At 42.7% G+C, this 14,796-nt stretch overlaps 2 protein-coding genes across 11 annotated transcripts; both read left to right on the top strand.

Moving 5' to 3' along the window:
• Positions 1 to 627: 627 nt before the first annotated feature.
• LOC105016569 (DCN1-like protein 2) lies at positions 628 to 6,526 on the top strand. Of its 7 annotated transcripts, none has more exons than XM_013137835.4 (7): positions 628 to 866; positions 2,578 to 2,737; positions 2,855 to 3,023; positions 3,465 to 3,595; positions 3,736 to 3,818; positions 4,141 to 4,237; positions 4,804 to 6,526. In XM_013137835.4, exons 2-7 carry the CDS (start codon positions 2,683 to 2,685, stop codon positions 4,881 to 4,883), a joined length of 615 nt encoding a protein of 204 aa, XP_012993289.2. In that variant the 5' UTR covers positions 628 to 866; positions 2,578 to 2,682; the 3' UTR covers positions 4,884 to 6,526. The 7 variants fall into 7 exon arrangements, with proteins under 7 accessions (XP_012993289.2, XP_019910347.2, XP_012993286.3 ...); XM_020054788.3 differs by having other exon boundaries at positions 2,521 to 2,737; XM_013137832.4 differs by lacking the exon at positions 628 to 866 and adding an exon at positions 1,570 to 1,647.
• Positions 6,527 to 8,138: 1,612 nt separating this feature from the next.
• LOC105016566 (growth hormone-regulated TBC protein 1-A-like) lies at positions 8,139 to 14,756 on the top strand. Of its 4 annotated transcripts, none has more exons than XM_010880496.5 (9): positions 8,139 to 8,590; positions 9,226 to 9,437; positions 10,259 to 10,407; positions 10,534 to 10,698; positions 10,909 to 11,033; positions 11,457 to 11,553; positions 13,082 to 13,254; positions 13,364 to 13,549; positions 13,713 to 14,756. In XM_010880496.5, the coding sequence occupies exons 2-9, from the start codon at positions 9,373 to 9,375 to the stop codon at positions 13,815 to 13,817; spliced, it is 1,065 nt and encodes a 354-aa protein (XP_010878798.1). In that variant the 5' UTR covers positions 8,139 to 8,590; positions 9,226 to 9,372; the 3' UTR covers positions 13,818 to 14,756. The 4 variants fall into 4 exon arrangements, with proteins under 4 accessions (XP_010878798.1, XP_010878797.1, XP_010878796.1 ...); XM_010880495.5 differs by lacking the exon at positions 8,139 to 8,590 and adding an exon at positions 8,708 to 8,986; XM_010880494.5 differs by lacking the exon at positions 8,139 to 8,590 and adding an exon at positions 8,987 to 9,058.
• The last annotated feature ends 40 nt before the right edge of the window (positions 14,757 to 14,796 follow it).

The following is a 14,796-nucleotide window of genomic DNA, read 5'->3' as shown; positions in this document are numbered from 1 at the left end:
ATCGTGCAACATAGTACCCTAAGCAACATCGTTTTTATTCTGAATTGTATGAATGGGTGCCAGCTGGGGGAGACTTTGCAAAACAAGCAGATCCCTCTTGAGGAACGCACGTGAATTACGGCTATTCACCAATATCACTATCCTGTTTATTTTCGCTACAGTGAAGTTAAACTAGTGAATGATTGTCGACAGAAGTGTGTCCATTGTGCCAAACAAAACGTTTGCTAAAGCCTACTGGTTAGAGTTCCTAACCAATAACTAAAAGTAAAACTTTTAGATATGAATCTGCAAGAAGGGCATTTCATGTCTCTCTCTTTCACAAACGTGTGTTTTTCAATCATTGTTGTGACCAGAATATTCTCTATCCCCTAAACCTCATCCTAACCTAATCCTATCCACAAGTATATACCCTTTACGCTTAAATATAAACTTGCCCTTACACAAAACTGCCTATACCTAAAAGTAACCCCAAGTTAGTACGTTTTACACTAAACCTAACCCATCTATAACCAACCAGTTGATGCCTGATGATTCCTACTGTGACAGCCAACCTGGTCAAACTCAACCTGGTCCGTGGTTATTTAAAAAGGTTATTTACTCATAATCTTTACCCGACACGTGTTGCCTAGCTACTGTGCATCAATTTCTTGTTGTTGGTTTCTCTTTTGGATTTCAGGCTGGATATTTGTATACGTTATTTGTGACATCTGCTGATGTTAAAAGGGCTTTATAAAATAATTTAGATTTTCAGGGGAAGCAAGAAACTCTTGCAATGACGTCATCTTTTCTTGGACCTTGGGAACTAACGTTAGCAAGCTAGCTTGGCTCTTGAGGTAGCCGAATAAATCGACAGTGACCAGACTCAGGTATGTACAGTACTGTACGTAATCAAATTTCACTGTCAGGTAATGGACTTTGTGAACACAAAGGACTCATTCAACTTTTAGATAGCTAACTTGTTGTTGTTACTCGCCATCCAAAGAGACTGTGGTTCATTGAATTGAAATGCTGATACCAAGCCAGGTTTATTTAAAGCTTATAATGTGCTAGCAGTAGGCTAATAGTCAGAATTTACGGTACACGTTAAGATACTGATTAAATGTATTTACTAAAACACATAAAGATGATTAAGCTACACTAGCTAGCTACTTCAGATACAAACAGAGATAGCATTTCGGGATATGTAGTCTTCACTAGGAATCCTGCTCAGCCATCACTCGTATTTGATTGATTGAAGTAGCCTACAACCCGACGCCATTTGACTATATTGTTACGTCCCATTGTTATCCAGTGTGCAATCCGTAAGACTTCGACACCAAGTCTCTAAAGTATATGCGACGTTTGGCAGTATATCCGCGCAAGCCCATAACGAGCAACTGACTATACATTTTGTTTAGAAAGTCGTGTAAAAAAATTGTAGGTCACAAGAACATAAAAATATAAGCGCAACCTAAATCACAAAATTCTGCCATTATGTTGAATCATGGGATTATAACGCTGCCAGTCACCTTTCCCATTGTTGAGATGTTTCACTTGAGTTATTTAACATCAGGGAGGTCAGTTGATTCGTCCAGCGCTAAGCTTGCTGGCTACAACTCCCTTTTTGGTAGTCGGGATATGCGAGGCAGTCAGCCCAGACGCACCAAGTTAAGTGTCTCGGTTGTACAGCGGTGGCCAAGGCAAACCAGAACGCGCAGGACTGACACACTCCTCTACGTCAGTGGCGGTGGTCGGCTGTTATTTGACGATAAGTTATTGTTGATTAAGTTCGGTCCGAGGTAGTTGTTTGTATGTTGTTGTCGCTATTCACTCGTATTCTATACAGTTATATATTTTTGACGAGGTTGCCGAAAACTCGATCCCGGGGTAGTTCCGTTTACATTTGTTCACTCTATTAATGCATGTCTCGAAAGCGGTTTTTATATATTACTTTTAACGGGAATGTATTGCATGTTTCTTTTAGGTCTTGTTTGCGTCTGTCACGCAGTTTGAAATAAACACACCCGGTCGAATCATTACACATTCCGCTTATTCTGCAAAGTTTTAAATAACCATTTTATCTGGCAGAAGCACGCGTGGTGTGTTTGGGGCCATGCGACGCCCTTAACTAGTTGAGCAGTGATGTTATCCCCCTACTCGTGTTACATTCCAGTCCGCCACGAGCTCTATATGCTGGGGGCCTCCTTGGGTGCGCGCCACAGTTCAACGTTCTCCATTCTCAAAATAGTTAGCCTCGCTTGTTGACCAGGTCCCCAACGTTTTGACCAAAGCTTGTTTGCTTGTGCCACTGTCTGTCTGTTCGACTTGTCTCATCAAAATACAAAGTGAGTGTCTCTGTGGCCTCCATCATCTCCCTGTGTGTGTGTGTGTGTGTGTGTGACCCCGACCCCAACCTGAATGTTTGTGGATGACTGCGTGTCCTTGTGTATCCTGGTGTGTGTCTTAGTGTGTGTTTGCGTCCTGTTGTCGTTGCTGCCGGGCCTCTCGCTGGTGTCTGACCCGTGTCCTGTCTCCGTGCAGCATGAACTGAAGTCTTCGCCAAGCGACAAGGTCTGTCAGTTCATATCCTTTACGCAGGTGGGGGAGAAAACTGCTGCCCACCGCCTGACCCAGAATGACTGGGAACTAGACGTGGCCACTGACAACTACTTTCAGAACCCAGACCTCTACTGTCAGGACTCCATGAAAACCCCCGTCGAGAAGAAGAAGCTGGAACAGCTCTACAACCGCTACAAAGGCAAGCGGGAGACGTTAGATCAAAATACAGCGTGTGGACATTGTGTGTGATATTTGCTACTCTCTCCAGATCATGTGTTTTTGTTGAAGCATCTGTAATACACATGAAACTCCACAGATCCCCAGGATGAGAATAAGATCGGCGTCGATGGCATCCAACAGTTCTGCGATGACCTTGCCCTGGACCCGGCTAGCATTAGCGTCCTGGTTGTGGCGTGGAAGTTCAGAGCCGCCACCCAGTGCGAGTTCAGCAGGAAGGAGTTCTTGGACGGCATGTCTGAATTGGGGTAAGCTAGAAAGGGTGTCATCGCCCTGCGACGCAGTGATGGTGTGTTATTGGTCATTACCCATGGGTGTGTTGTCACTGGGGTGTGTTGTTATTGTGGTGTTTGGATTTATGTGTCTTTCCGTAGTGGGGAGAGCAGCTATGTTTAGACTCACTCTCCCTTTGCATTAATGCTGTGTGTCTCCGTGGTTGGTGGGAAGCCAGCCTGGTTAGCTGTCAGTCCTGACCAATACAGAACAGAAACATGCTTTTGAATGCAAATGGAAACATTTGTCTTCAGGGTTTACCTAAGTGTTCATTTCGGCAGCTATTTTAGTCTTTTAGTCGGTTTAGTCAGTCTACTGAAACCCTGGACAACAGGCCTACTTCAGTTGGACACTGAATGTGCGCAATTTTCCTATTGTGTTGGTTTTTATTGACATATCTACTCACTACTCCGCAGGTGTGACAGCCTTGAGAAACTGAAGGCTCATCTTCCAAGGTTAGAACAAGAGCTGAAAGACAGCGGCAAGTTCAAGGATTTCTACCAGTTCACCTTCAACTTCGCCAAGAACCCTGGACAGAAGGGACTAGGTAAGCACATGACCATAGTAGGAGTTACCATGGTTACAAACGTTTATCAACGTTCAGGCTCAAATCTGTGTGAACACATGCAATTTAACAATAGTGACTGAGATATGTATATTAAAAAAAAATTACTCTATATGTTTCAGATCTAGAAATGGCGGTGGCTTATTGGAACCTGGTACTGACAGGACGCTTTAAGTTTCTGGACCTCTGGAATAGATTCTTATTGGTGAGTGTGGTGTGTTATGCGTTGCAGGCTCGTCATTGCAACCTGGGTTCTTATCCAGCCTGGGATTTGCGCAAAGGACTGTGCAAATTGGCTCAGCCAATCTGTGTTGGGGGAGAGATGCTCAGACCGTGTTGTTCATTGCAGTCCTTAGTCAGAGAAGCCCTCTCCTCCAAAGCTGATTATTTCCCTGGTTGAGCGAGATGGATGGCAGTTAGCACAACTACTTGAGCTGGATGACTTCTTGTTAGTTTGTCAGGTGCATTTGGCATCCTGTTTTCTCCTGTGCACTTCTTGAACTTTTGTTTTCTTGTGTTTCACACAGGAACACCATAAAAGATCGATTCCCAAAGACACTTGGAACCTCCTCTTGGATTTTGGCAACATGATCGCAGACGACATGTCAAACTATGACGAGGAGGGTAAGCCATATTCTCTGGGTGTGGTGTGATTCGGTCGGGGCTCATTGCTGTTTCTAAACGGGCAGTGCACTGAACATTGCTCCCAAACACACAATGGCAGACTGCAGTAGTCATCACCCCTGGTCCGGGAAAGCCACTGAGTGGGCAGGCTGTTGTTCCAGGTCAGCACCAACACACCTGATTCAGCAAAACAAGGTTCTAAAGAACCGTGAATCATTTCAATCGGATGATTTATTACAAGGCCTAAACAAAGCTAATGTTACGGTGTTAGAGCTGTGACAGTAACTTTTAAGTTATTGACATTGATCATTTATCACCTACATTTTGCTAATGTTGTTTGTTGACAAAATCGGGGTGATTATTAATGCCATAGTTCATGGCTACAACCATCGGTTTATATTTGTAGTAATAGTTTGAAAGATCATGTGAATGTTATGTTTATTTATTGGTATCACATTTATTCCAATATTTATTTTTGTCCAAAACACCCTGCTTTATTTGGCTGTGGTTAGCTGATGGATTGAGACAGCCAATTAATTTACAAACATGTTTCTTTTTCCTGTCAGGGGCGTGGCCAGTTCTCATAGACGACTTTGTGGAATTCGCCCGGCCGATCTTAACGGGATCAAAGCGAAAAACCCACTGATCAAACTCAAGTCTTAGAACAGGGGCAGCACTTTTGTTTCCTCTTTTTTGTGTGGCATAAAAAAAAGGTTTAAACAGAAATCAGAGAAACAATTGTAACTGTAACTGAAAAACAATTAGGTAACCATCTATCAGGGAGAAGCAAGAGGGAACCAAAGGAACAAAACCAGGAGCATCGCTGGATTTTATTCCTGTCCTTCTTTGGTGGGAGTTCCCACACGCACATCTCCAGCAGGTGACCTTAGCAGAACATATCCCATGCTGGAGATTGGCCAAGAAAACATCTTTAGAATATCAGTGTTTCTGCCCAGGCTTCTTCAGAATCTGAAGATTTCTCTGAAGAGGAGCAGAAAATAAACACGCTACCTACCCTGGCACAGCCAGAATTTCTCTTACTCTAAAGAACGGCAAAAACATTGACGGTAGGAGATCGGCTCTGGGAATTGAAGATTTGCAAATGAGAAAGACACGTGTTTTGAGTTGATTGTTGTTAGTTATCTTTCTGTGGCACATGGGGTTCTGTGGAGACTGTTCAGAACAGCCCTGCAACCCATGACTCCCCAACCCACCGCCAACAAAACTGTTACAGTTATATATAAATAATATACATAGTGTTCTAAAACATTTATGTACAGAGAGAATTATATGAAGAATAATATAAGTTATCTTTGTGTAAATAAAAGGCCTGGTATATTATTGGATTTGAACTGGTAGGTCTGGTTATCAACTTTTGGAAAACTGGGTTTTGGAAAAGAATGTGCTTTGTACTATTGTTCACATGACTGTAGGGGGAAGGATAATTTATTCTGACCTGAAAGAACTGAAATACTGCTGTTTTTATTTTCTACCTGTTTTTATATATATATTTTGCTGAAGTGTGTTGGGTAATTAAGGACACATTGGTGCATACATCCCAAGTAGGACCGGATCAACAGTTCAGAACTACTAATCAGTCACTAGGGGGCACTGTTTGTTACACGTCTGTGAGAGGAAGGATTGCTTGCTGGACAGGGTTACGTATGCTGAAAATAATATTGACCTATCCCAGCTTCTGGGGCCAGAATTGTACTGTGTAGAATTTTACTGAGGGTAATTGTGCCACGAAAGTTTGGTGTACTGTTTTGTAGCAGCACCTGTTGCTGCGGTCAGTGGCTACTTAACGGCAGAAGTGATGGCATGGACATCGTTTGCAATGCGAAGCAGTCCAAAAATATATATTACATCCAAATGTTTAACCCCGCCATCCGCTACAAAATCCAAAGCTAACATGTACCCTTGCTTGGGTTGAATCTAGGCTGTCAGTCTCTTGGCTGGGAAGCTAGTGGCAGCAGATGGGAAGGACGGAACGTGTACTTGCAAATATTGACATTAACGTTCACTGTTTCCGAAGGGGGATGACTCAAACAATCAGTTTTAATTTTTGAATGGGTGTTTTTTGGCATGGATACCATGGTTAAATACAGAACAACCAGAACCAGAGTCCAGTAAATGCATATTGCAATATTGGGTCTAGAAGCTTGGGTAATGATACACTGCGGGCTATTTATGCACTATCAGTACCCATATGATCAAGCTGTTTACTGTTTGTCATTTACCAGTATTGTTAATCTCAGAAGGAAAACTGAATAAAGAATGTTTTTATCAGATGGGTAGAGGCTGAGTCGATGTGTTGTATCCACTGAAGCAGTAGTCAGCAGTGTCTCAGTGGTGTGTTGCCTAGGAAAATGTCAAATTGAACTTTGCTTCTGATCCAATTTAGCACACTCAAGCATTAAAGATACATTCAAGGTTTTTTGGCCACTCGTGTTGTGAAGTGGTGCTGTTGAGCCAAAACAGGTCCCTTGAAGTACATGCCCCTTTCATCAAAACCACTCAACAATGAAATTTCAATTCCAACTGTGTTATGATACTGATTCTAATGATAAATTATGCACATATAAACAACATAATACACAGACTAAAACAAGTTTAGAAAAGGTTTTAGGTAAGCAAAGGTCCCAGAATACGTCTTTCAGTGTGCCCTGATTTTGTGTTGTTTTTCCCTTCAACATTATTGATTCATATCCTTCAGAGTAACAAAGGTGTCCAGGAAAAGGTATCGGTAGTTGAAGTATAATTTCTGTCAAATTTAAAAACATTTTCAAGATGAAAGACATAAAAAAAAAGTACAGGTACGCCAAACCACTAATTAATTACTTTTTTCTATTTTGTGATGTTTACTGTCATAAACAAAACATATACACAGATCAGTGTCTTCATGGCCCACCATCCTTTTGCCCTCTGCCCCGAGAGCGGAGAATAGAACATAAATCCTCTGTGTTGTGGAGAATAAAACATACATCCTTTGTGTCGTGGAGAACAGAACATAAATCCTCTGTGTTGTGGAGAATAAAACATACATCCTCTGTGTCGTGGAGAATAAAACATACATCCTTTGTGTCGTGGAGAATAGAACATAAATCTTCTGTGTTGTGAAGAATAAAACATACATCCTCTGTCGTGGAGAATAGAACATAAATCCTCTGTGTTGTGGAACAAGTTGAATTTGGACTAACAGCATTTATTCAAATTACTAGAGAGATAGAGGTCACATCCAGGTAGGTATTATCGATGATTGTATCACTAGCATCATCAATTCTGTGATGTTATGACAACTACCTGGGATTCATTCTCTCCAACTCACGGTTGCATGTAGGTCCTTATAAAGGATTTGCCTCCTGGCTATTTTTCTGTATTGTTGTACATGCAGAAACATAACAAATGTAGTTTGCTTCATTTCCTTTGTGGTGTAGTATGTTCTTAGACATGCAATTGTCAGATGTCAAAAAGTTATTTCCCACCTAGTTAATTCAACCCAATGGGTTTACTGGGGTTTGGCGTTTGAATACCATGGTTAGAAATCAAGCCTGATATTAATCGGCCTAAATTTGGCCCTGGTCAGATATTAATCGGCCTAAATTTGGCCCAGGTCAGATATTAATCGGCCTAAATTTGGCCCTGGTCAGATATTAATCGGCCTAAATTTGGCCCAGGTCAGATATTAAATTGGCCTAAATTTGGCCCTTGAAGTTGTCAGCAGCAGTATCATGCCACTATCAAATTATACACCTTCCTGATGCATATCAGGAAAAGGGTTTCAAAGCAACTTCAAAGGCACTGGGCTCCACCCAACCTCACAGTCAGAGCTATATTGTCTAAATATATAAAAGTCTGGGACATTACTCAATTTTCCCAGAAGTAGCCATCCAGGCAAAATCTCTCCATGAGCAAGGAGAAAAATCTAAGAACCTAAGAACAACATCCAGGGATCTGCAGACCTCTCTCTTCAGCTAAGACCAGCATACATGACTCTACCATCACAAAGACGGGACTAAAATGGGTTTCATGGAGTAGCAAGGAGGAAACCACTGCAGGAGAATCTCAGGCCATCTGTCTACGAGCTGAAGCTGAATCAAACCTGGGTCATTCAGCAAGACTGAGCTAAGACATACTTGCAAACCTGAATGGTTGAAGAACAATAAATGTAACGTGTTGGAATGCCCAAGCCAAAGTCCAGACCTAAACCCTGAGATGCCGCGAAGACCTGAAATAAGTTTATTTTCAAATATCACTCACGGAGCAATTCTGCATGGAAGAATTGGGAAAACGTCCTCTGCAGCGCCGTGGAGGACTAATCAATAACAACAAGAAGACTCATTTCTGCCAAAGGTGACATAACCAGTTTTTGCGTCTAGGGGCCGATTACATTTTCGCATGGGGGCATTGCATTGGGTGTTACATAACTTAAATATCAAATATCAAATATCAAACTAAAATCTGCTACCTCAGAATGAGATTTTTGTTTTCATTAACCTTTAACATTAATATTCTCTGGAGTGGAAAGTAGGCCACGGTCCTTTGTGTAAATCCATAACATCGATATAACATAACGGCACAGCAGCCTGTTGCTACCAGGCTTGATGGAACAAAAAGCGTCGAGGACAAAAAGTGAAATAGTTGTACTCGATTTCTTTAGAAATTGTGTTTTTCACCTGATCAATCGCAATTGCTGGCTTCGATGTACAAACAAGCCCTCAAGCTGAATGGGTCCATTATTTACCTGAGGTGGGTGTTTACAAAAAGCAATGTAACCCGCCTCGCGATACCGGACAGGTGAAGTAAAAAGAAATGACGGATGTAAGGCTGAATTGTAGCCTACCCTAACGGACTTCAAAAGTTTCTTGTTTCTGAATTTTACGAAAGGATACGGATTTAAACATTAGCCTAAACTTGTTTCTGTACATGTAATTGTACCAATTAACATTTGAGAATCATTGTCTTTACAGTTCTTCATTTGTTTCCAGGTCTTTCTGGCAGCTGGAAATGTATGGTACGTGGTAGCCCAGGACCTATGGCATTATAATCTAAACTGCTAACTATTTGGAGTTGATAGATCACAACGTTTACTGCGAGCGTGCGTTTAAATTTATTTTCAACGATCCTGAAGAGGTATGGAGAGTGAAACGAACGGAAATATCTCCAAACTTCACCTGAACAGCACCAAAGCAAATGACAGGTAATGGTATACGTCTTCTCCTTTTAAATAATAGTAATCATCTATTGTATTATAACAGATTTGATAAAATCTTGAAGGCATGATCAATTCAGTTTGAAACAAACTAAAGCTGGCAATGATGAACATTTTTGCAGGCAATTACAGTTGACGCAGCACCTGTCCAGTTTGCATGTCAGGTGACATCTTGGCCAGTGAATAATTAACAACGTCTGTATATCGCAAAAGGAAAAACTGTTTAGTTGCGAACATTTGCCAAAGAGAAACAAGCAGAACGAAACAGGAAAAGACCTACCCGTTTTAGTCCAATATCAAAACGTTTTGACGAAAGGTTTACATGTAGCAATTAAAACATTTGCTGTGAGAATGCCCTCCCAAGCCATAACCCCCTAACCCTATTTGGCCTTCTTGCTGGCGTTGTCTTTACACTGTCTTTTTCACACAAGTTTGGATACCAAATAAATTAATCGCCAATAAATGCACACCGTATTGTGCTCGATGTCGTTTTAGTCTCTCTAGGGTTCCGGCTTCCCTTGTTTATTCAATAGCGTCATCGGATGCTAGCCACCTGTAAACAGCAACGCTAAACAAACGGATCTCAAGACTAAAAATGATCTAGTCCAGATTATTGTAACTAATGTTTTGCCCGTTTTAGGTAACCTAACAGTAAGCTATATTACAGTTCCAGGCATTGAACTCATACTGACATCCCTCTGGGGTCAATTCAGTGTAGGCTACTGAGTCTAAAATGTGGGTCATTCAGATCCATACCTTTTTTTTTTTTTTTTTTTATCCCTGTGTTCCTGGAATGTTTCTCTGTGTAGGGTGGACCCATACGGCTTTGAGAAACCTGAAGGTTATGAGTCCCATGAAGAGAAGATGGCAGAGTACCTAGCTGTTCTCACCAGAAGGTCTGCTAAGTGGTCAAAACTCCTGGGGAAGGGGAACGTTAAGGTGGAAAAGAACCAGACGGGTGAGATCTGTTTTTCTTTGTAGAAGATTCTCTCCATCTACATTTTTGGAGATTCTCAACTTAAAAAATGTAACCTTAACTACTAAACTTAACCCCTAACCTGATGTATATGTTCCATTGTCACAGTGAAGCGATATGTGCGTAAAGGTGTGCCAAACGAGCACAGAGCCCAGATTTGGATGGCATCCAGCGGGGCCCAGGCTCAGCTCGAGAAGAACCCAGGCTACTACCACTCTCTCCTGGGCACTGAGCAGCAGCACAACCCCAAGCTGGAGGAGACCATCCGCACGGGTACTTTAGCTACACGCTAATCAGTCACTTGCAGAGACACTGTTCACATCTGACCATTGCTTATGGTCGTTCTTGGCGTGCAGTACAAAAAATGTCCTACCTTCTTGAATCAGGAAACGAATTTAGTCCAAAAACCAAATTGATGAACATTACCGTTACATGGTTGCTTCACTGCGATTGTCTGATGGTTGAATGTCCCCGCCCCTGCAGATATGCACAGGACATTTCCTGACAACGTGCTGTTCCAGAGCAGCTCTGAACCCTGTCTGCAGAAGGCTCTGTACAATGTTCTGTTGGCCTACGGACACCACAACCCTGCAGTCGGGTACTGCCAGGTACCAATACAGGCCCTCTGCATGATACATTATTTCTTGAAGGTGTTATCCTCCATCTATAATCTCCTTTCACCCCGGGAACCAATCAGATAGTAAGGAGGCATGATAAGAGTCCTGACCGAATCTGTCCTATGGAAACAGAGTGGTCCATCCTCTCAATTGAACGACCGTCTGTGCAGCTAATTGGATTTTTGATTCAGATTGTGTTTGGTGTTAATGCCTTGGATCAGGTTGATTTTGCTTTTTGAAAATATTTGAATGGGTTGGTCTTGTGACTGGAGTGCACCTTTAACTTTTGTTTACCTGACTATCTACTGTTTCCTCTTTGTGAAGCGGTTCTGTCCCCCGAGGCTATCATACCTGCATGTCACCGGCCTTCTATAGTGTGTTTAAATATCATTATTGTTTCTCTCCCTGTTCTAGGGCATGAACTTCATTGCAGGCTACCTCATCATCATCACTAAAAATGAAGAGAAGTCCTTCTGGCTGATGGACGCTTTGTTGGGAAGAATACTCCCAGGTTAGTCACAGACACTTCTGCCTGTATTTCTGTCTGTACATGCATCCATTGTTGAGTTTGGTTTCTACTCAAACCTTGGAATGTAGATCTGTCCAGAAGAAATAAATACTTTTAATTGGTTGACAGAATGGAGAAGACGGGGCTTACTTCCCAACTCTGAGGTCAATTAACCTTTTAAAAGGAAAATGATTACATAGGGTTATGCGTTAAGGGACATGCACTTTACATCCAGTCAAGGGTAAGGGTTAGGGTTCAACCCCTATAGATCACAAGCTCCGCCCACTCCACTGGCTCAACCAATCACAAACATCCCACATGTTGTGCTTGTGTGAGAGCCTGCGGTGTGGTTGTACACAGTTTATTTATCAGTGGAACATACCGGATGTTTTGGGAGCTGTTTCTTTGGAAAAGCTCCATGATCACATGATGTGGTGAGCCTGTGTTTGTTGTGGGTTTGTTGCGCCCACAGAGATGAGCAAGCACAGGGTGTGACCTCAGGCTCCAGGATACATTAAACACACACACACGCACACGTTTGTCTTTCCCTTCTTGTGGGGACCTGAGACCTAACCTTAAGCAAGAAATCCATGTTCACAAGCCCAAAACCTATCCCTACTGCCCTACTCTATCCCTAATGCCTAACCCTAAACCTATCCCTAATGCCTAACCCTAAACCTATCCCTAATGCCTAACCCTAAACCTATCCCTAATGCCTAACCCTAAACCTATCCCTAATGCCTAACCCAAAACCTATCCCTAATGCCTAAACCTATCCCTAATGCCTAACCCTAAACCTATCCCTAATGCCTAACCCTAAACCTATCCCTAATGCCTAAACCTATCCCTAATGCCTAACCCTAAACCTATCCCTAATGCCTAACCCTAAACCTATCCCTAATGCCTAACCCTAAACCTATCCCTAATGCCTAACCCTAAACCTATCCCTAATGCCTAAACCTATCCCTAATGCCTAACCCTAAACCTATCCCTAATGCCTAACCCTAAACCTATCCCTAATGCCTAACCCTAAACCTATCCCTAATGCCTAAACCTATCCCTAATGCCTAAACCTATCCCTAATGCCTAAACCTAAACCTATCCCTAATGCCTAAACCTAAACCTATCCCTAATGCCTAACCCTAAACCTATCCCTAATGCCTAAACCTATCCCTAATGCCTAACCCTAAACCTATCCCTAATGCCTAAACCTATCCCTAATGCCTAACCCTAAACCTATCCCTAATGCCTAACTCTAAAGCCTAACTCTAAACCCTAATCTATCCCTAATGCCTAAACTGTTATTCCCTAACCTGTAAGTAACCCCAATTCTAACACTATTCCCAATTGTACATTTTACCCAAAAACCTTCCCCCAAGCCCAAAATTAAAAATGTTCCTGGGTTGAGGACTGTCCCAAAAACAAATTGGGGTCCAATTTGAGTATCTTTGTGGGGCACTCCCGTCCATACATGTACACACAGACCCAGATCACGCAAACACACCCTGAGCTGAATGGTCCTGTCCTGTAGACTACTACAGCCCGGCCATGCTGGGTTTGAAGACGGACCAGGAGGTGCTGGGGGAGCTGGTGAGGCTGAAGGTCCCGGCCGTGTGGCAGATCATGGTCCAACACGACATCATGTGGACCCTGGTGGTCTCCCGATGGTTCATCTGCCTCTACATTGATGTCCTGCCTGTAGAGGTGAGATTCAAGGGGTGTGTGTGTGTGTGTGTGTGTGTGTGTTGTTAAGATGGTAATTCATGAAGTCTGAGTCTGTTGTCATCTTCGCGCTTGTAACGATGAACCCCAGACGGTTCTCCGGATCTGGGACAGCCTGTTCTACGAGGGTTCCAAGATCCTGTTCCGTGTCGCCTTGACCCTGATCCACCACAGCCAGGCTGAGATCGTGCAGGCGCACTCCATGCCTGAAGTGTGCGAGCGCTTCAAACGGGTCGCCCAGGGAGACTTCACGTACGACTGCCACGCTTTCATGCAGGTACGCCGCTCCTGGAGAGACGTCTTGAGTCAGCTCACCTTCTTGAGATTCCAACCGTAGTCCATTAGTGAGGAAAATGCACAACTGACCTTAGATCAGTGTCTTATCGGTAAGTTAAAACAGGAGCTTTGTGAACAAACACTCTTTTATCTGGTACTGACAGGAAATCTTCAGGGAACCAGGAAGCCTCTCCAAGGCAACCATCAATAAACTGAGGGTGACCTGCCGAGAGCGGATTTTGGCTGAGGATACCAGACTCCGCCCCTGATCACAGCCACCACTCTGATGACAACCTGCAGTATCTCTGGGCTTGATCTTTTTGTTCATCTTCCTTGGAGTTGGGCAATAACAATCTTTTTTCTTTCTCCCAAAACACCTGGAGAAATGTGTAATATATCCCAGGGACCACATACATATTCATATTTATCTTCCTATATTTTGAAATGGACCAAATTTCATATTAGGATTATTTTTGTACTGTGAAAAAAGCATTTGGAACTTTTGTGGTATTACATTGGGAATGTGGTTTGACTGTCTGGAGATGGGTTGTAAGTACACCAAATTTGTTACCAGATCTTTCCGATGTCTTTGAAACTACCCACAAAAGACCTACAGTACATAGCATCACTAGCAAGCTTGAGTTGGCAACTGGTAGCCACTCCCCATAACTGCTGTTGCGTTTGGCCCAGGTAGCTAGCTTTGCTTCCGGTAACAGCACCCACTACCTCTTTCCTGATTAAAACTCTTTCCCCCCCATACCTGAAGTCCTTGGCAAAATGTGAGGGCCTAGGAAGAAGGCTTGTCCAAATCAACTTTCCCGAACCCATTGGGAGTGGCTGTTAATTGACTGGGCTGTAGGTATAACTGGACAATATGAAATTTAATACTAATAGTGCTTTTTGGAATCTTGGTCTTTAACACAGCAACCCTGACCTGCAGAAACTGACTGATGCTACTTTGGCATTTCTGTCCCTGGCTCTGGTTACTCAGATCAACTTTAATTTTTACTTCTGATGAGCCTACCCTGTCAGTCTTTGTCTTGTCTTTCTGCTGGCCGAGGTCTGCACTTTTATTTGTTCTGCGAGTATATGGTTGTTAGGATGGTTAAGCTTGTCTTACTAGGTTACTTCAAACACTGGGTTAACTTGTGGCTCAATTTGTTCATGTATTTGGAAATTATCAGCGGCATTAAAAGACACCGACTGTGCACGTGTCTGAGTAAAATCAGCCTGAGAATGAAGTTAATT

The sequence above is a fragment of the Esox lucius genome, chromosome 16, assembly GCF_011004845.1.
Source record: "Esox lucius isolate fEsoLuc1 chromosome 16, fEsoLuc1.pri, whole genome shotgun sequence".
Taxonomy (NCBI): domain Eukaryota; kingdom Metazoa; phylum Chordata; class Actinopteri; order Esociformes; family Esocidae; genus Esox; species Esox lucius.
This window is presented reverse-complemented; position numbering and strand designations above follow the sequence as displayed.